This window comes from Leopardus geoffroyi, chromosome D1 (genome assembly GCF_018350155.1).
Source record: "Leopardus geoffroyi isolate Oge1 chromosome D1, O.geoffroyi_Oge1_pat1.0, whole genome shotgun sequence".
Taxonomy (NCBI): domain Eukaryota; kingdom Metazoa; phylum Chordata; class Mammalia; order Carnivora; family Felidae; genus Leopardus; species Leopardus geoffroyi.
The window spans coordinates 1,519,859-1,540,841 of NC_059329.1; the positions used below are offsets into that span (position 1 = coordinate 1,519,859).

The 20,983-nt window shown below is 42.9% G+C and overlaps 1 protein-coding gene across 15 annotated transcripts in view; it reads left to right on the forward strand.

Moving 5' to 3' along the window:
- Positions 1-20,983, forward strand: part of DYNC2H1 (dynein cytoplasmic 2 heavy chain 1) — a 347,379-nt gene that overhangs the window by 23,738 nt on the left and 302,658 nt on the right. For all 15 annotated transcript variants that reach the window (XM_045486606.1, XM_045486612.1, XM_045486608.1 and 12 more), the window contains exons 13-21: positions 2,910-3,005; positions 6,675-6,827; positions 7,686-7,784; positions 10,231-10,370; positions 10,453-10,681; positions 11,523-11,650; positions 16,945-17,060; positions 17,705-17,832; positions 19,942-20,091. In XM_045486606.1, the coding sequence (XP_045342562.1) occupies positions 2,910-3,005; positions 6,675-6,827; positions 7,686-7,784; positions 10,231-10,370; positions 10,453-10,681; positions 11,523-11,650; positions 16,945-17,060; positions 17,705-17,832; positions 19,942-20,091 (1,239 nt within the window). The remainder of the gene's footprint in view (positions 1-2,909; positions 3,006-6,674; positions 6,828-7,685; positions 7,785-10,230; positions 10,371-10,452; positions 10,682-11,522; positions 11,651-16,944; positions 17,061-17,704; positions 17,833-19,941; positions 20,092-20,983) is intronic.

The following is a 20,983-nucleotide window of genomic DNA, read 5'->3' on the forward strand; positions in this document are numbered from 1 at the left end:
CCTTATTTATGTTATTTCAGTTAACTCCCCGTTTTTCACATAACTAATTGGGGATCTGATTCATAACATAGTTTTTCTGATGCCACGTAGCTAGTAAGTTATGAAGCTGGGATTTGATACCAAAGGTGGCTCCAAAGCCCATATTTATTCCATTAAGTTTATGTACTGATGACAGATAAGTGAAAACTTGATAAAACAGGTATTGGGGTACCTGGGAGGCTCAGTCAGTTGAGCATCCAACTTCGACTCAGGTCATGATCTTGTGGTTCGTGGGTTCGAGCCCTGTGTTGGGCTCTGTGCTGACTGTGGAGGCTGGATCCTGCTTCAGATTCTGGGGTATCGCTCTCTCTGCTCCTCCCCCAGTCATGCTCTGTCTCTCTCTCTCTCTCTCTCTCTCTGTCTCTCTCTCTCAAAAGCAAATAAACATTAAAAAAATAGGTAATATATTACGAGTACTCTATTAAAGATTTTGTAAAGTCCCAGGAAAGCATAGAGGTGGCAATTTTCAGTTATTTCCTGGGTAGGGGTAGAGGCAGTATCAGATAAATCCTTACGGAGGAATGCTGTTTGGTGTGAGCCTGGAGGGGTATGTGGGTTCTCTCAGGAGCACAAGGGTGGGGTGGGTGAGTGTTACGCAGAGGGGCTGCGTCTTCGAAAGCAGAGAGGCTTGCTCACTCTCGTATACTGTGTATTTAGTGCACGACACAGGAGCTCCAAGGATGAGTGTGGTCATGTAGCATCGGTATTTCCCCTGGGGAGATCTGTTTACGCGTACCTTCACTTCTGAGCAAGAATTCAGCCGGAGCAGGGAGTGGGAAGTGGGAGTTGGTTAGAGAGTAGCTCAGCCAGATTGCTGTAATTCTGTGTATTCTTTTGCTTCTAGTGTTCTGGAATAGGCTTTTTCTTGGACTGCGACTGTGGTGTAGAATAAATACCCTGGATATCCTCCACCAAATACAGCCTATTTTATATGTACTAGTGGCAGGAAGCAGGCCATCTATAAAATTAGGAAATAATTTTTAAGAATGTACTCTGGGCCAAGTGTATTGTGAGGTGCCGGGGATACAGACATGAAAAGACCACCGTTTTCAATTCCTTCGACTTACTCCATGGTGTCCACTTGATCTGCTTTCCTGAACCTCTCCTTTTCCCCCAACAGAGCTGACAGTTGCTCTTTCGTTCATCAGTGTGCCTTGTAGGTATCTCTGGTTTTTGATTCCTCGATTGAAGAAATAATTACCAAGTGCCTACAGTTTGCCAGATGCTGTTCTTGAAGCAGGTGTTGTAATTTGGGAGCTAGTGTAGTGCTAAGGACTGTGAAGCAAAAGAAAAAACGTTTGGAGCAGAGACTGCCATGTTATACAGAGTGGTCAGGGTAGGCCTTGAAAGGTGACATTTGGGAAGAGATACGACTTCAAGTGACACAGAACCTTGCAGGTGTCTGGAGGAAGGCTGTTGGGTGTAGGACGTTCACACGTGGCTCCTGAGGGAGACTCCCATGGAGGTCACAGGAGCAGCAAGGAGCCCAGCGTGGCCGCCCTGCAGTGAGGCTCTGTGGTGGGGCAGCTTATGTGAAACATATGTTCTGGGGGAGCGGCATGGCTTGGGGATTTGGGTTTTATTCGACAGCATATTGGGAAGCCAGTGGAAGGTTTTAGGTGAGTGTTGGGATTTGGGATCTTATTCTCACATGCAGTGGGGAGTCATCGGGAGTTTTGGTGTAGCAAATAGAATAGTGTGATTTATCTTTAGGAAGGACCACTCTGGCTTCTTTGAATGCTTTGAACAGACACTAGGAAGCCACCGCTGGAGACAGACCAGTTTGGAGACGGCCACACTGGTCTTGTCGAGCGATGGGGGTGCTCACCCTCCTTGGGGTTGGTGGACGTGGGTGACATGGTTGCCTGTAACGTATGTTCTAAAAGTGTAGGCAGTAGACAAATTCATGATTTCACTCGTGTAATTTAAGAAACAAAACTGACGAACATATGGGAAGGGAGGGAAAAAGAGAAGAAAACAAACCACAAGAGACTTTTTTTTTTAAGTTTATTTCAAAAGAGAGAAAGGGAGTGTGTTGGTGTGTGGGGGAGGGACTGAGAGAGAGACAGACAGACAGACAGAATCCCAAGCAAGTCTTGCTGTCAGCATAGAGTCCAATACAGGACTCTGTCCCACAACCTGTGAGTTGAGATAATAACTGAGCTGAAGTCAGACTCTCAACAGACTGAGAGACCAGGCATCCTGTCTACAAGAGAGTCCTAAGTACAGACAGTACCCTGAGGGCTGCTGGAGGGGGGGAGGGTGGGAGGATGAGTTACCTGGTGATGAGCCCCAGGGGTTGTAGGTGAGAGCTGAATCACTGAATTCTGCTCTCAAAACCAATACTGCTCAGTATGTTACTAACTAGAATTTGAATAAAAAATAAATAAAAACCAAACAAAAAGTATAGTCAGTAGACTTCATTGATGTGGGATGTAAAAGAAAAGTAAAGGACAACTCAAGGATCTCTTGGTCTGAGAAGTGGATTAATTGTTAAATGCTGACAAAGGAACACGTTTGCAGAGTTGCAGGAGTGAAGAGTTCAGTTTTTAGCATTTGATATGCTTTACTGGTTTCTTCCATATTTCCCCTGAGACTGTGAACTTCTTGGTCACAGGGACTGGGTTTTCTAGTCTTTGTTTAATCAGCCCCTGGGACGGGACTTGGCACATTGTGGGAACTCAGCAAGGAGTGACTGCGTATGTTAACATGGGCATCAGTGCTGTATTAGAGATGAAAAGCTGCTTCTTGTTAAATCTTATGATGAGAAGCATTGATGTTTCCGTTCAAACAAGTAAAAATGAAAACAGGTGAAAAATTAAGTGTCTTAGTTATTAATGATTGTTGCTAATTGTACTTTTACTTTGTAGGTGGCACATTTTTACAATTCCATCGATCAACAAATGATTCAAAGTCAGAGGCCAATGATGTTACAATCCGCATTAGCATTTGAACAGATAATTAAGGTAAATGGACTTTCTGTGTTATAATAGATTTTACTTGTGAGGTGTTTCTTGTTTCTTAGTTTTTTAGTGTACCCTTCAGCTTAATATTGATCTAAGGTTTTGTTCCCCAGTGACTTCCTTCACTCTTAACAAGTAACACTTGTAGATTTAAGTGGTTGTAGTGTTTCACATATTCAGGTGCTGAGTTTGATCCAGTGAATTAATACATGTAGTATACAACTTGTGTGCTATTATATTTACTTATTTACTGAATTGTGAGGTCTTTTTTTTTTTTTTTTTTAAAGTTTATTTTTCATGGGCACCTGGGTGGCTCAGTCGGTTAAGCGTTGACTTCAGCTGAGGTCATGATCACGTGGTTTGTGAGTTGGAGCCCCATATCTGGCTCCATGCTGACAGCTCAGAGCCTGGAGTCTGCTTGGGATTCTGTATCTCCCTTGCTTTCTGTCCTTCCCCCGTTTGTACTCTTGTCTCTCTCTCTCAAAAATAAATAACATTAAAAAGAATTTTATTTTTGAGAGAGACAGAGACAAAGTGTGAGTGGGGGAGGGGCAGAGAGAGAAAGGGAGACACAGAATCCCAAGCAGGCTCCCAGCTCTGAGATGTCAGCACAGAGCCTTACGCGGGGCTGGAACCCATGCGACCGTGAGATAATGACCTGAGCTGAGATCAAGAGTCAGATGCTTAACTGACTGAGCCACCCAGGCGCCCCTGAATTGTGAGGTCCTTATATACCAGTCTTTAAGGCTTTTCTGTCGTCTCCTGATTTTATACTTTGAGATTTATTTGGCTTTTTTTTTATCTGTGCTTGTTTAAATATCCATGCATATGGCATTAGGAAAACCTACACTAGTTTTCAAACTATCCTATTACTATGTGACTTGTAGCTTTTTGAAATCTATAATTTTAGTCTTAACAGACATAAAATATTTAAAGATTAAGTAGAAGAGGAATATACCCTTTTCTTAGTGTTTTATTTGCAAGTGGATCAGTGGTTGTGATTTTCCTCAAGACTGCGCCCAGTTTCTGTGCTTTTGTAGGAGGACTGCTAGGTCATGGTGTAGTTGTACTCACGGCCAATCTCCTTATGGTCTTCTACAGCAGGAGGTGCAGAGCAGAGTCCATACAGGGAAGGGCCCGGAACGAAGGCTGGGCAAACGGGGCACTGGCTGTCAGGAACCCCTCCCTGTGGACCCACACAGGGCGTCCTCCACCTGCCCCTGCACCCCCGCCCTGCTCCCCATCACAAGTTGTAATACATGTGATGTTTTCTCACCGGGAAGACCATTAGAGACTCTGTACCTGGGCACTTTTGGGGGACTCGTCCTGGAGGTATCTTCTGCCTGATAATGTACCAAACTTCCAGATGCCCAGAAGGAGATCAAGTGTTGAGTATAAACTGTGTGGTTGAGCTACCATGAGCTGTCTTACAAGTTAGGGTGGTGGGGGGCCTCCAAGATCCACGTGTGCAGGTGCCAGGGCCGCATCAGGGTCAGGGTCAGGGTCAGGGTCAGGATGTTAAATAGGCCTTTAAGGGATGGCAGTCAGATCTACTACATTAACTTTGTTCTGCTCACTAGTTCTCAGGCCTACAATTTACAACAAGTCCTATAATTCATATTACAGATTTTTAAATTTTTAAAATTTTTTTAATGAAAAATTTTTTATTGTGAAAGCTCCAAACTTTATAATGCAAAGTTTAAAAAACACAGGCAAACAACAGGAAAAAACGTGTTTTAAAACTGTATCACCAAGAGATGGCCATTGTTAGCGGTCTGGAGTATATCCTTTAAATTTTTTTGTGTGTGTGCCTGTTTACAAGTGTACTTTTGAAAATGGGAAATATTTTATTATTTTTTTACCCCTTTTTACCAAATAGATAATGTTTAATTGCACACCTTTAGGACTTTTTCTTCTCTAATAAATATACTCAAAGAAACATCTGTTGATATTTCTATGAGAAATTGGGTTGTGAGAAGTACATCATTATATTAGCATATGTTAAATGAGACCGAATAGTAGAGAAGAAACCAAGATGGAAGGAGCAAGAACGCCGAGGTTCTTTCTAATCCTCTGGCCACTCACTCTCTCCGAGGGCAGGGACTCGGACTTATTTACCTTCATGACCTCTAGCAGTGTGACAGTGGGTCATGTGTGGTGGTTGCTCATTCATGCTTTCTAGGCTGTTGCACGGAGTGCTCTGTCAGATTGAGTACGATTGCGTTTCATCCATTCAGTGGCTGCGTATGGAGGGTCTGCTGTATTCTGGACGTGAGTGATCCCCTGCCTTGCCAGGCAGCACGTCAAGGACGTGTAGAAACCTGGCTGCTGTTGGGCACTTTCTCCCCTCCATCCTTACATATTTGTCCTGAGTGTGGAGTACTGTCTGTGTGCACACAGCACCAGGCACATGGGGTTTTGATTTTTGCTTCAGTCATCAGGTAGGATTTAAGAAATTCACAAGAAGGACAGTTTGTTTTATATTGACATTTCCCTAATCCCAGAGTTTTCCTTTGCTTTTGAAGTCCTTACTGAGAGAATTGGCTTTAGCCATGTCTTACGAGCAACTTTGCAATGGATTCTCTTGTCTTTTCTTTTGTCCCGCAATGTTTGTATTCCCCCCTTTACCGAAGGATATTGTTACCAGAAATGAAAGTCACACTTGACAGATCTGTTAGCACTTTCAGAATCTTCTACTTCCTCCTGGCTGTCATGGTCTTAGCTTTTGAGTTTGCGGTCCTTTCTGAGTAGCGTTTCTCTGTGACGGAATGAAGCGTAGCGATCCCCGAGTGAGTGTGTGTGCTCCACAGTCCACTGGGCCCCACAGGAACCATCCTGGACTTGCGCGGCTTCCCGTGAGGGAGTGGGAGTTGAGTGCCCCTTTCAGGGCACTGACACCTTCCCTTGAGGGTGGGCCCGGCCTGTGCTGCCCCTAAGCAGGGTATGAGCCTGGCCCCTTCTCGAGCCCCGTTCACGTGGCTGGTAGGGAGCACTGGACTGACCTGCCTGCCCGGGGGTGGGCAGCTTGTTGCTCAGCCAGCCTTCCCTTGGCGAGGACTTGAACACTCCTGGCCTTTGATTGGTGGATGGAGGGTCAGCCCCCTGTTTGGTCCTGCTCAGGCTGCAGAGCTGTGGCATTTCTGTTGGTGTTTGGCCAGAGTAGGGTGGGTATCGCTAAAGGTTCCCTTGGACCACAGTGTTCCCAGTCCTTTGGCCAGAGGGAGCCGGCTTCTTCAGGAGCTTGTGGTACGTTCCTGGAGGTGGCTACTGGTGGGAGGCGTGTCCATCGCCCTGTCCTGCACATATGGAGACAGTGAGGAAGCGTGCATGTGTCTCTTCTCAGCTTTCCAGGCCTCAAGGTCGTCTGCTGCCTTCCACCTGTCATTCCTGTGCGTGTGTGTGTGTGTGTGTGTGTGTGTGAGAGAGGGAGAGAGAGAGAGAGAGAGGTCAATCTAGCTCATCTAGGGCTGTTTCACTCTAAGAGAGGAAACTTGGGAGGGAGGGAGCTCTTCATTTTGCCACATTGCCTTATTGTTTATAAAATGGAAGCATTACTCTATGCGTCCTCATTGCAGATAGTGTTAGGGATAACTGGACTGAAGATGGACAGTGTAAGATCTTGTGGAAAAAAGAAATGCATTGTATCGCTAAATGGCATTTGTTGTACCTTAGAATTCAAAAGCAGGAAGTGGGGGAAAGTCACAGATTACTTGGGATAATCCTAAAGAATTAGAAGCCTACATCCAAAAGCTCCAAAATGCTGCCCAACGACTTGCCACTGAAAATAGAAAACTGAGAAAATGGCACACTACATTTTGTGAAAAGGTAGGTTTTATTTGTGCAATTAGATAATCTATGAAGAGTATTATTAAAATGGTAATTGGGATGTAAATTTATTCTTTTTAAATTAAAAAAAAATTAAGTTTATTTATTTTTGAGAGAGGGACAGAGCAGGGCAGGGGCAGAGAGAGAGAGTAAGAGAGAGAGAGAGAGAGAGAGAGAGAGAATCCCAAGCAGGCTCTGCACTGTCAGCACAGAGCCCAACGTGGGTGGGACTCGAACTCACAAACTGTGAGATCATGACATGGACTGAAATCAAGAGTTGGATGCTTAGTTGACTGAACCCCCCAGGCACCGTGTGTTATAATTTGAAATCGTTTTTACTTATTTGGAAGTCTAATTATTTAACAGACGTACGGTTGCCAAAATAGTACAGAGTTCACACTTATTGACTTCCTCTGTTGTTAACAACTTGAATAACCATACTACATTTATGATAACTAGGCAATTGGTGGGTTTTGAATTTTACAGCTTTTCCACTGATGTCTTTTTGCATTTGGTCGTTGAGTCTCTGTAGTCTCCTCCTCCTTCTGAGACTTTCCTTGCTTGCCATCACCTTGATACTAGTTACAGAATCGGTTATTTTTTTGTAGAAAGTGTCTCAATGTGGTTTGTATGAAGCTCTCTCATTCATAGATCAGGGTGATGCGGTTCTGACAGAAATACCGCAGCAGCGATGTTTGCCTTTGTCAGGGTATCAATCAGTTATTTCTATGTCTTACTATCGGTTGAATTAATCTTGATCACTCAGTAGAGGTGGTTGGTGTCTGTCAGGTTTTCCTACCGAAAAGTTACTGCTTTTCCAGGGTTACTTTGTGACTGCTGTGCTTTAATTTTTAACAGGTCGTCTTTCTCATGAACATTGATCTGCTTCGGCAGCAGCAGCGTTGGAAAGATGGATTACAAGAACTGAGAACTGGCTTAGCAAGCGTAGAGGCCCAGGTAATTATGTTTTCCTTGGTGTTTACTCTTCAAGTGTGATCTTTTCAGAAGGTAAATATAGGAGTTGAGGAAGAGTTCATAAAGGTTATCTGTAAATCTTTACTAAGAAATTTCTAAGAAATGTAGAGTTCTACTGAATTGTATATAAAGACCACAAATTAGCAATGCATTTACATTTAAAAATATAAAAATAAGTTTTCATTTATCTTTCGGAACGTCCAGTTTCTCAGTTCAGACTTAGTAGTTTCTTTGACTTGGTGCTTAAACGTTACCATTGTTTAGTTTTCTATTAGCTGGTGGAGACATGTGTAGAACATGAAGCGAAGTTGGACAGAAGCCCAGTAATTGAAATAACCGTTTCAGAGTGTTTTCCTTTTTTTTGGGTAAAATTCCATTTCTATACACATTTTGATAAATTATGGTATTTATGTAAGTGTAATGCACAGAGCCTCCTGCCCGGTCTGTGGTAGGGGGTCTTAGCTGAGGATGAATTACGTGTCTTATCTGTTTACATGTAGTTTTCAGTTCTTAAATTAAAAAAAAAATTTTTTTAATGTTTATTTATTTTTGAGAGAGAGAGAGACAGAGTGTGAGTTTGGGAGGGGCAGAGAGAGAGGGAGACACAGAATCCGAAGCAGTCTCCAGGCTCTGAGCTGTCAGCACAAAGCCTGATGTGGGGTCGAACTCACAAACCATGAGATCATGACCTGAGCTGAAGTCGGATGCTTAACCGACTGAGCCACCTAGTGCCCTGAGATTTTTTTTTCAATTCTTTTTAAGTTTATTTCTTTTTTTCTTTTGAGAAAGAGGGAGCATGTGCGTGCACACACAGGGGTGGAGGGTGGCAGGCAGAGACAGCCGGAGAGGGGGAATCCCAAGCAGGCTCTGTGCCGCCAGCACAGAGCCTGATCCAGGCCTTAAAGTCGTGAACCCCAAGATCACGAGCTGAGCTGAAAGCAAGAGTCAGACACTTAGCCGACTGAACCACCTGGGAGCTCCCAATTCTTAGATCTTGAAGAAAAAACAAGTGTTAGCATTAATGTATTTATGGTTATATGGAAGCACAAAGAGTGTAAACTGTCTTGAGCACCTTCATATTTTTCAGTTGATTATTTTTTAAAAATGTGCGGTGGATTATTTAGGGGGTGAAGAAGGAAGAGAAGAGCTGCACTTGATGGGGGTTTTAGAAAGAGGTCTAAGAAGTTGATCAAATAAACCACTGACTTTTTTTTAGCGCCATAGTATAAAGCCCATATATAACATCCACTTCACGTTAATTTGATATTTTAAATTTTGCCGGTCTTTTTGTGGACTATTTAAAAGCATGAAGCTTGGAAATTTTTATATTTGACTTTATATAAACTGTCCTACTACAGGTAGCAGTGAAGGAGTTGCATGTTTTAAGATGTTAAAAATGGGTTGTTGTTTTTTTTGTTGTTTTTTGCTTATAATTTCACTATATACGATATAAATGCTTTAAATGAAGACCCCATTTGTCGTAGAATCTAAGTCTAAAGTTCTCTCTTGTGGAGCAAGAGAGTGGGACGCAGGATTAAAGCGAGAGATGACTAATGTCCAGAAAAGACAAGAGCCCCAAATAAGGGCCCTTGCCCTGCTTTTATTAGCATCAGAAGGCTTACAAACATGGCAATGGACGTGCACAAAGGGACAATGAATCTGTGAACATTAACTTGTGGACATGAGGGAAAGGGGGTCTTGAAGACATTCGGGGTTAGGGGTTTGGGTTAATACACAACAACGTCGGGGCACCGGGCAGCCTGGCGGAAGGTTGTTTACAGAGGGCAGGAGGCAGCACCTTTGTTTATCTTAGCCTAGGGGACGAGGCAGGTAGGACACGTGACCTCAGGGTTGCCAAGGCACCTTTCTTTTGTTGTTGTTTTTTTAATATGAAATGTATTATCAAATTGGTTTCCATACAACACCCAGTGCTCGTCCCAACAGGTGCCCTCCTCAATACCGATCACTGCAAATGCACCTTTCTTTTGTTAATCATCTCCGCTCTGGGCAGCTTCACTGCCCCACAGGGTCTATAGCCCAATTTACCTGTTTACCTAACTTCACCCTTCCCTCCTGTGAAAGCAGCTTTCTGCTCTAGTACTAAATGGGTAGGGGGGGGGGGGGTGTTTTTGCCCTGAACGCCTAATCTTGTTTACCTCATATACCTTTGTATTGGGGGCCTTTGTCCCCTCTCTCTATTCTGTGGGCCTTTGCCCCCCCTCTCTATTCTGGGGGACTTGGCCCCCCCTTCTCTGTCCTTATTCGCCCGATCTTGTTGATGTACACTTGGATGGGAGCATCCCATGGCCTTGTAATTCTCTGTGCCTTGTTAACCCATGGGTGCAGGCCCAAGGAGTTCCGAAGCTTATTCCCCACATCCATTCTGTCACCTGGTTTTTAAATAAAAAACCTGACTCTATCCTATCAGGGGTTCCAGGCCGGTGACATGCGTGCATGGAAGCAGCACTGGAATCACCAGCTGTACAAAGCCCTCGAACACCAGTATCAGATGGGCCTGGAGGCACTTAATGAGAACCTGCCAGAAATAAGCATAGACCTAGTGTACAAGTAAGCTTTCTTACAGCCCCTTTCATTTTCAGACCATGTTTTTCCAGTAATTCATATGTTAAAGCTATTTCTTTGTTTTCAGACAGGGACGGTTACAATTCAGGCCTCCTCTTGAAGAAATCCGGGCTAAATATTACAGAGAAATGAAGAGGTTCATCGGCATTCCTAATCTGTTTAGGGGAGTGGGTGAGGCCGGAGATGAGTCTATTTTTTCTGTTATGATTGATAGAAATGCAAGTGGATTTTTGACTATTTTCAGCAAAGCAGAAGATCTGTTTAGGAGATTATCAGCTGTTTTACACCAACATAAGGTATGGAACTTGTAATTGTCTGTTATTCTGTTATAACGTTTCATCTGATTGGCTGAATGAGTATTAAGTGTACTGATCTACGGTTTATCTCGTGTGGCATAACGTAAAAGTACGGCAAGGTGGGGAGCCAGTGTGAGGATTCCTGTACAACCCAGATTTACACCACAGATGAGAACCAAGTTCTACTAAGATTTTTTTGTCTTTGACTTTTTGAAGATTGAGAAACTAGTTGCATCAGCTTGGGATGTGACAAGATTCTGTTGTGTCAATTTTAACTCCTCTTGGGAAACTATCTCCTTTTGTTCATTCTTTGAATCGAGCGGCCCTTGGAGTGAGGTCTCAGATGTAGTGAGGTGGAGAGGATTTCACTTCCTCCTCGTGTTGAAGTGAACCTTGGCTGCTCAATGGGGAGAGACCCCACCTGTGTCCCTTGTCCTTCCTTTCGCTCCCAAGACGCATGACTGAGACGTCAGCCGGTCTCCTGGTTGCCACCGGGTGCTGCTTCTGACTGTCGGGTTTCTAGGACTGATTGGATGTGCATACGTTCAAATTTGTAGCCTTGGCTTTGCCAAATGATTCTGTATTTGGATGCATCAAATTTGAGAAGAGAATCTGAGAAAAGGGTTTTGTGGTCTTTTAAAAGAAGTTTGATGATCACTTACTTTCATATATTAAATAGTTTTTTTAAGCTCTACAGTAATGGTTATATTTGCGTCCTTAAATTGAAATTTACCTGAATACCTTACATCTGTACCTTTTTATCAGTGTTAATTAGTTGGACCCTAATTTTTTATATGTTGATAAATTCTGTTTCTTTAATATGGTTTCCATTCTTTAATAGGAATGGATCGCAATTGGACAAGTTGACATGGAAGCTCTAGTGGAAAAACATCTCTCTACGGTCCACGATTGGGAGAAAAATTTCAAAGCCCTGAAAATAAAAGGGAAAGAAGTAGAACGCCTTCCGAGGTAGGAGAAGTCAGAGTCAAGTTTCGGTGCCATTCAGTAAAAGGGAAAGAAGTAGGGCGGCCTCCGGGGCCTGAGAAGTTAGAGCTTCTGTCACGTTCCAGTGTTGTCATGACATGGTGAGGGTGCTCGTCAGCAGTGGCCTCGTGTCAGTCACCTTCTGCCTCCCGTAAAGCTTGGCCTTGGCTCTCGGGTATCGTCTGCATTGGGTGCCGAGACGAAGGCATTTTTCTTCTGGAGGTTCTGCCGGCTGGGACCTAACTGGGGGGAGTCGATCGGGGCCTGAGGGTGTGACGTTTGACACACACAGGTGCGGGCGACGAGCGCTAAGACTCGCCCGTGAGAATGTGCTCCGGGATATCAAGCCAATGCCATTGGACTCTGGCTTTGTACTGCTCTGCCTCCTTTCGGGATACCGAGGCAGTCACACAGCCTCGTGCTGCATCCACATAGGGCCCGAGACGTGGTGGAGACCCTCTGAGGGGCGTGTCATAACCCAGCTACTTGAGAACGGAGTCCCCCTCCTACCTGAAATTCTTACCACTGGAACCGCTCTTGGTAGGAAGCTCTACGACAGGCCCGTTTAACTGTGCATGTATTTCCTCTAAAGGATAAGAGCACTTCTGTTAACCTACTTGCTCATTCTCTCAACAAATATTGGGTGAGCGTGGATAATATGCAGAGCTTGTCCCGTGGGAGGATAAAGATGAGGGAGAGAGGACCTCACGTTGCTTCCTGTCTGCCGGTGCAGTGACACATGACTCAGTACTCCCAGGGGTTAAGGGAGTGGGCTCTGGGGGCAGATGGCTTGTCCCAGCTGCGTGACCGCGACTGCCATTTACACCCCGTGAGCCTCGATTTCCTCAGCTTTCAAATAGTTAATACAGAGGTGCCTGGGTGGCTCAGTCGGCTGAGCGTCCGAGTCTTGGTTTCGGCTCGGGTCACGATCTCCCGGTTCATGGGATTGAGCCCCATGTTGGGCTCTGCGCTGACAGTGTGGAGCCTGCTTGGGATTCTGTCTCTCCCTCTCTGCCCTCCCCTGCTTGTGCCCGCTCACTCTCTCTCAAAATAAAAAAAAATAGTTACGACAACTGTAAAATTGATGACATGGTGTTTTGAGGATTAAATGAGTAATTTGAACACAAAGTACTGGTACGGGTGACATTCGCAGTGTATGTTACTTACTGTTAATTGTCATTAACACCGGATAGAATAGTGTGTCTCATTTTAGAGATTGAACTAAGGGCTGGGGAAGTGTATACAGCATGGCGGTGACATCCCATCCTTTCTGGGCAAAACTGGGGAAAGTTTCATTCAGATAGAAATCCTCGAACTGGAATTTTGACAGGAAAAGCAAGAACTGGAGGTTGCACCAGGGCGTCTCAGGAGAGGGGTTTGTATGCTGAAAATAAGTTGGTTAATTGAGAATTTGATGAATTAGCGTTTTATTAGGGGCTAGAGGGCCTGTTCCTGGAGAGGGGTAATGAAGGTACAGATTTGGGAGAGTTTTACGTTCCCATTGGGCAATTTGGATTTTATTCATATTAGAGTGGTTAGCTCTTGATTTCTCGTCCAAAAGGTATCAGTACCCGCACATTAGGGGTGTTAGTCTGGAACGAGAGAGTTGTATGGTGTGAGAAAGAGACCATGGAGGAAGGGAGCTTTGTCATCACCCAGAAAACCAGCAGTAATTAATTGAATTAAGTTGTTGGTACTCCAAATGGGGAAGAGGAAATATTATGAAATATGAAACAGTATGAGGTATTAAGAGGTCTTAATTTTGGAGGAAGATGAGGGATGAGGAACAGAAAAGAGACAAATGTCCTGTGGGTTTGAGGTCAGAGGAGTTAGATGATGATATACCATTAATGTTGGTTGGAAGTAGGGAAGAGAGTGCTTTTGTAATGTTTGGGTACAAGGTTTCTCTTCTCCATTGGATACGGTCTTTGGTTTTTTGTTTTTTTAATTTTGTTGTTGTTGTTGAGAGAATGAGAGTGCCAGTAGGGGAGAGGGGCAGAGGGAGGGACAGAATCCCAAGCAGCCTCCACGTGGAGGCTCCATAATTTGGGGGTAGCCTATCTAGGGCTATCCCATTTTATTTGTGGCCGAAGGGAGCCTTATTTTCTTTTCTTTTCTTTTTTTTTTATATTTTAGATAGGCTTTATTCTAAATATTTTTTTTCAGTATATGAAATTTATTGTCAAATTGGTTTCCATACAACACCCAGTGCTCATCCCAAAAGGTGCCCTCCTCAATACCCATCACCCACCCTCACCTCCCTCCTACCCCCCCATCAACCCTCAGTTTGTTCTCAGTTTCTAAGAGTCTCTTATGCTTTGGCTGTCTCCCACTCTAACCTCTTTTTTTTTTTTTTTCCTTCCCCTCCCCCATGGGTTTCTGTTAAGTTTCTCAGGATCCACATAAGAGTGAACACATATGGTATCTGTCTTTCTCTGTATGGCTTATTTCACTTAGCATCACACTCTTCCAGTTCCGTCCACGTTGCTACAAAGGGCCATATTTCGTTCTTTCTCATTGCCCTATAGCACTCCATTGTGTATATAAACCACAATTTCTTTATCCATTCATCAGTTGATGGACATTTAGGCTCTTTCCATAATTTGGCTATTGTTGAGAGTGCTGCTATAAACACTGGGGTACAAGTGCCCCTATGTGTCAGCACTCCTGGATCCCTTGGGTAAATTCCTAGCAGTGCTACTGCTGGGTCATAGGGTAGGTCTATTTTTAATTTTTTGAGGAACCTCCACACTGTTTTCCAGAGTGGCTGCCCCAGTTTGCATTCCCACCAACAGTGAAAGATGGTTCCTGTTTCTCCACATCCTCTCCAACATCTATAGTCTCCTGGTTTGTTCATTTTGGCCACTCTGACTGGCGTGAGGTGGTATCTGAGTGTGGTTTTGATTTGTATTTCCCTGATGAGGAGCGACGTTGAGCATCTTTTCATGTGCCTGTTGGCCATCCGGATGTCTTCTTTAGAGAAGTGTCTATTCATGTTTTCTGCCCATTTCTTCACTGGGTTATTTGTTTTTCGGGTGTGGAGTTTGGTGAGCTCTTTATAGATTTTGGATACTAGCCCTTTGTCTGATATGTCATTTGCAAATATCTTTTCCCATTCCGTTGGTTGCCTTTTAGTTTTGTTGGTTGTTTCCTTTGCTGTGCAGAAGCTTTTTATCTTCATGAGGTCCCAGTAGTTCATTTTTGCTTTTCATTCCCTTGCCTTTGGGGATGTGTCAAGTAAGAAATTGCTGCGGCTGAGGTCAGAGAGGTCTTTTCCTGCTTTCTCCTCTAGGGTTTTGATGGTTTCCTGTCTCACATTCAGGTCCTTTATCCATTTTGAGTTTATTTTTGTGAATGGTGTGAGAAAGTGGTCTAGTTTCAACCTTCTGCATGTTGCTGTCCAGTTCTCCCAGCGCCATTTGTTAAAGAGACTGTCTTTTTTTCCATTGGATATTCTTTCCTGCTTTGTCAAAGATGAGTTGGCCATACGTTTGTGGGTCTAGTTCTGGGGTTTCTATTCTATTCCATTGGTCTATGTGTCTGTTTTTGTGCCAGGGAGCCTCATTTTCATGCTACCAGTATTTTCAAATGAAAGGGGAATGTTGGTCTGTCCCCAGGATTCTATAGTCGGTGAGTAAAACTGCTGTAATCAGACCATGTGTTGATGCTAATTCATTAGCAAAATATGGCATAATTAATTTTAGTGTTTATTAAAATCATCTGTTTTAAAATTTTTTTAATTTTTTGTTTTTTGGTTTTTTTTGAGAGAGCATGAGCATGAGCAGGGGAGGGGCAGAGAGAAAGGGAAAGAGAGGGAATCCCAAGCAGGCTCTGTCAGCGCAGAGCCTGATGCAGGGCTCAATCCCACTGAGTCACTTGAGTGACTGACTGACTGAGCCTTCCAGGTGCCCTTAAAAGAATGTATCTTTATCAAATATTAGAAATCTCGACATTTTATATGTCAGAATTTCAAAAATTGTATAAAATTTCATGTTTAAGTAAATTGGTCTGTCGTACTGGTTAAGAACTGGAGTTAAAACCACTGTAGTCAGTGGGTGATTGAGAATAAATAAATCTTTAAGAGAATAAGATTTTTATAATAAAAGTGAGTATTTAACTCTGGAATTTACTTTGTAAAATGTCACCTGGCTCTGTGTTTCCAAAAGGATTAGTAGGTTTTTAATTTCCAGGCTTTTTAAAAATTTTGTGAATTTAAGATAAATATGAGATTTTTTCTGATGAGCAAGTCTGGTGCAACGTCTGTTTAGAATATGACAATTTGCATTAAGGATATTGTGCAAAGAATTAATATTCTTAACAGTATATGCCTTTTTTTCTGAGTTAAAACAATGTTTCATAAATTTTTTAGAGTGTGGAAACTCTTCTTAATGTTTCATGTTATGGACATATTAGTACATATACTGAAAAATTTGGATCCTACTATATCCTGGTATTTTTATTTAACACTAATCTTTAGTATTTTGTCCTGTTATTAGCCCTCAAAAATGTGATTTTTTAATTGTGTGGATATATAATTAGCCATTTTTGTATTCAAATTTTTCCTAATTTTTCACTATTATAATTAATGCTTTGAAGAAGATACTTGTATATAAAATATTGGCATCTGCTCTGAAAATTTCCTTGGGATAAATTCTCAAGGTGAAGTTAGTTAAGACAAGTGGCCTGGTGTTCATGGCTCACTTGCTCCCCGTGAAAGCCGCATGGTCTTCTGCTCTGATCCGAATTTCTGAGAGTTCTCTTTGCCCACACAACTGAAGACATGAATTAGCAATTCATTACATTTTTGTTAATTTGATAGGTAGAAAATGATGGCGTGTTGTTGTCTTAGTGCCTTAACAGTCTCTATTTGCCTTCTGTCTTTTCTGTCCCTTCTCACTGTTGTTTGTACTTAGCAGAATAGCGAATTTCTGTAATAAATATTTAAATAAGTACATTAAATGCTGTGACAGATACAGGGTGTGTAAATGTTTACGTATATTCATGTTGACACTCTAGGAGTTTTTAATGTGCTGTCCTTTTAAAAAAAATAATACACTGGGTGATAAAAAACTTTAGTATTGTAACACAATCATTGTTTCATGAAAACTTCTTGATAGTACGTGGAAAACATTTTACTAAATGAAATCTGAATGTGCTTAGAGATTTCAATAATACTTTTTGAGCTATTTTGAAATGTATTATATAAAATCATTATAATGAGGTTCTTTCCCTCTAATAAGTCTTTCTCATGTCAAACTCTGTCATTTGGCATTTTTCAGTGCGGTCAAGGTAGATTGTTTAAATATTAATTGTAACCCCGTGAAGACTGTGATTGATGATCTCATCCAGAAGTTATTTGATACGCTTGTTCTTTCCTTGAAGAAGTGCATCCAGGGTAAAGACGCGTTTTAATTTTCATTTTAACTTAATGTTTTATACAAAGGCATGTACTTTGATACTTATGAAATGTGAATCCCAGTGATTAAAATCGACCAAGCTGGAAAGTATCATGAAATGAAATGTGCTTCAAATGGCAATTTTCATAACGTGGGGAAGCCCATGCCCAACTCTTAAGAGTCTAAAAGTGGAGGCGGTTTTGCTGTTTACAATATGCGCCAGTATCAGTTTGGTGCCTGTAGTACTGAGGAAGGTAGGCGGTTCTGCCATCATGTATTTCTTCTCATCTTTTCAGTTACTAAGATTTTCCAAAATTCTGCACTGTGTCTTTTTCCATGAAACTGGGATGCTTTAGCATATTAGCTAAAGGATGGGAAAGGTTACCAATTTTGAGTAAAATATACTAAGAATGAGTACATTTTAACTTTGTCAAAATTTTGAGGTATAACATAAAACAACTAAACTTGTATGGCGCATTTCTTTGCTTATTCTGTATTTTAAAATTCTGTCGTGTGAGCAAATAATAATTTAAGATTTAACGTATGCCATATGGTGAGTACTTCCAATGCTCTTTGATTTTAAAATGATGCAGCGAAATATTTTTAGTGATAATAACATTCCATGTCACTGTTACCTGTTCAGCTCACTTACATGAAATTGATGCATTTGTAACCGAGGCTATGGACGTCTTAACAGTTATGCCCCAGTCTGTGGAAGAGATTGGCGATGCAAATTTGCAATATAGTAGGCTCCAACAGCGGAAACCAGAGGTGAGCATCGCCAAGTAAAGTTATCGATTGATTTTTATTGGACTGGAATGTTTCAATCAGGTAATTTCATGTGACCGTTGAGAAAGATCATATAATTTCAGTACTGTAAGGAAGTCCACATAATCTGGCCCAATCGCTGAGCTCATGGTTGGACTCTGGTGCTGTGTTGGTGCAGTGAAACAGTCTGAGTGAGAGTTAATATTCAGGAGTAGGTACAGTCTGCTAGGATGTGGCACATCTGAGTCACACTAAACTTAGTAATTCATGCTGTTCCCTCCGGGGTTGTAACCTGAAGGGTGCGGTTTGAGCTGAATTAGGAATACACACGTTCACACACGTACACACACACTTGCATATGGAGTTATTATATTATGGATGGTTTTAACTAAGTTTAGAAGCAGCAAGAGACATAACTCAAATCACAAGAGAAACTTTGATGTGTCCTTCCTGCGTCATAGACTTCATATGATAAAGCTCGCTGAGAGGTGAAATCGTATGCTTTTGTGGCGCATTCCACAGCGAGGGTTAGAGAGAGAGTAGTAAATGTGTGTCCGAGCTGCTGGGCTTGGGCCCCTGGAAAGCCGATGGTAGCATTTCCTGGGAATGTGGGTGGCTGGAGGGGGAAGGTGTCTGGAGACTGGAAGTGGTGGGGGGTTGGGACGTCAGACGGAAATTGAGTGAGGAGTAGGGACTTCAGAGTGGAGACTATGTTCATTAATTGGATATAAATTTAAAAGTCATCTCTCCATGCATGAACTGTGAAGCCAGGGGATTGGATGAGACCATGTGGTTGATGGCGGACCATGGAGGGTGCAGAGCAGGGTAGGACATCCCAGCATTTACTGTGGGGATGTCAGAGGAGTTGGCAGAGGACCCTGTGAGTGAAGCGAGAGGAGAGACAGAAAAGGTACCCTCGTAGAAACTAGGAGGAGAAACAGAGACGCTGTGCTGTTCCGCCCGCGAGGCGGGAAGTGGCAGCGGTGGTAGGAAGAGTCCCTGTCACTCGAGCCACAGTCAGGGGCTGGGGCCAACCCGTGGGTGCGGGGCAGTCACGCTGCTGGGTTTGAAGCAGCAGGGGCCATACGGAATCGGGCCGTGATGTCTGGGGAGGACAGGAGGGCCCCGCCCGGGACTCTGTTGTACTGACTTCTCAGGCTAATCTGGGTTCTGTCCACGTGTGGAAACCACAACCTGACTCTTCGTTTCTGCCTTCTCTGGCCTTCCTAGTACATCATGACTCAGTTTCACTTTCTCCGTTGTCCTTTTCTTAAATACTTTCTTTGTGACTGTTCCTTCTGTTCCTGGAATAGTTAATTTCTGTTCTTACCTAATCCCTAATCTTCATTCTTTGAGAAGCCTCCTTCTAACAGTTCCCTGTGAGTGGAAGATTTCTAATAAGAACTTCACCTGGAATAGTTAGAGCATTGTCTTTACAGACTCACAGGTTCCTTCAGTCCTTGTGACCATCTTTAGGATCCTTTTAACCTCTTTGGTAGAGTGCCATAGTTGAGTTTGTATACAGTAATAAGTAAGTATTAGGAACTTCACATCCAGGAATTTAACAAATTGTTTAGAACAGAAACCTTGATCTTTAAAAAAGCAAGAACAGGTTAGAATAGAATCTTTTTTAAAAATTTTACTTATTTTTTATTTTAATTTTTTGGAGAGAGAGAGTGTACAGGTTAGCGAGGGGCAGAGAGCAAGGGAGAGAGAAAAGTGGGGCTCACCCGATGGGGGGCCATGCTCACCTGAGGCAGGGCTGGAACTCACAATCCATGAGATCATGACCTGAGCCGCAGTCAGATGCTTAACCAACTGAGCCACCCAGGCGCCACTTACTTTTTTTTTTTTTTTAAGTTTATTTATTTATTTTGAGAGAGAGAGGGAGGGAGAAAAGAAGAGAGAGAATCCCAAGCAGATTCTTGCTGTCAGCATAGAGCCTGATGCATGGGCTCCAACCAATGAACTGTGAGTCCATGACCTGAGCTGAAATCAAGAGTCGGACGCTTAACCGACTGAGCCACCCAGACACCCCTAAAATAAATGGAATCTTTCAAGAAATTTGATTAAATAGGTTGTTTTTTATGTTGTTATTTCTTCAACCTTTAGATTTTGCCCTTATTCCAAGAAGCTGAAGATAAAAACAGACTTTTACGAACTGTGGCAGGTGGAGGTTTGGAAACAATTAGCAATCTGAAGGCTAAGTGGGATAAATTTGAGTTGATGATGGAAAGTCACCAACTTATGATTAAAGATCAGGTAAGAACCTTTTAGTCATTGTGTTAACATGGAAACTTGATTTTTTTCTCACTGAAGATTCTGGCTTATCTTTATTCCATTGGAGCTCAGGGAGGTAGGAATTTTATATTGTGGATGAAATTGCCTCCCTCAGTATTTCCATACCGTGAAACACTTTATTTAATTTTTTTTTTTTTCAACGTTTATTTATTTTTGGGACAGAGAGAGACAGAGCATGAACAGGGGAGGGGCAGAGAGAGAGGGAGACACAGAATCGGAAACAGGCTCCAGGCTCTGAGCCATCAGCCCAGAGCCTGACGCGGGGCTCGAACTCACGGAGCGCGAGATCGTGACCTGGCTGAAGTCGGACGCTTAACCGACTGCGCCACCCAGGCGCCCCGAAACACTTTATTTAAACGATCATTTCCCGTACTTTGTCTTTATTTCCTACCATATGGAGAATTCAGGTAATTGTATTTTCGGTCTTCCTTATGAGTGAATATGTTTGCCTGCTATGTATGGTGACTTTTGAGGGGACACCTGATAGTTAAACACACCTGTTGTACTCTTCTGCATGGACACTGGGACACGCCTCCTCGGTTATGCAGCTCCCTGCTGGTGTGGCACAGCTGGTGGTCATTGGCCAAACGTGTCTTATCACATCAACTTTGCTGATAATTGTGGTGGATGCTGCTGATGACATGAATGAGTTTTTTTTTTTTTAATGTTTTATTTGTTTTTTGAGGGAGAGAGTGAGAGAGAGTGAGCGAGAGAGAGCATGGGAAGGGGCAGAGAGAGAAGGAGACCAAATCTGAAGCAGGCTCCAGGCTCCAAGCTATCAGCACAGAGCCCGATGGGGGGCTCGAACTCACGGATTGTGGGATCATGACCTGAGTCGAACTTGGACGCTCAA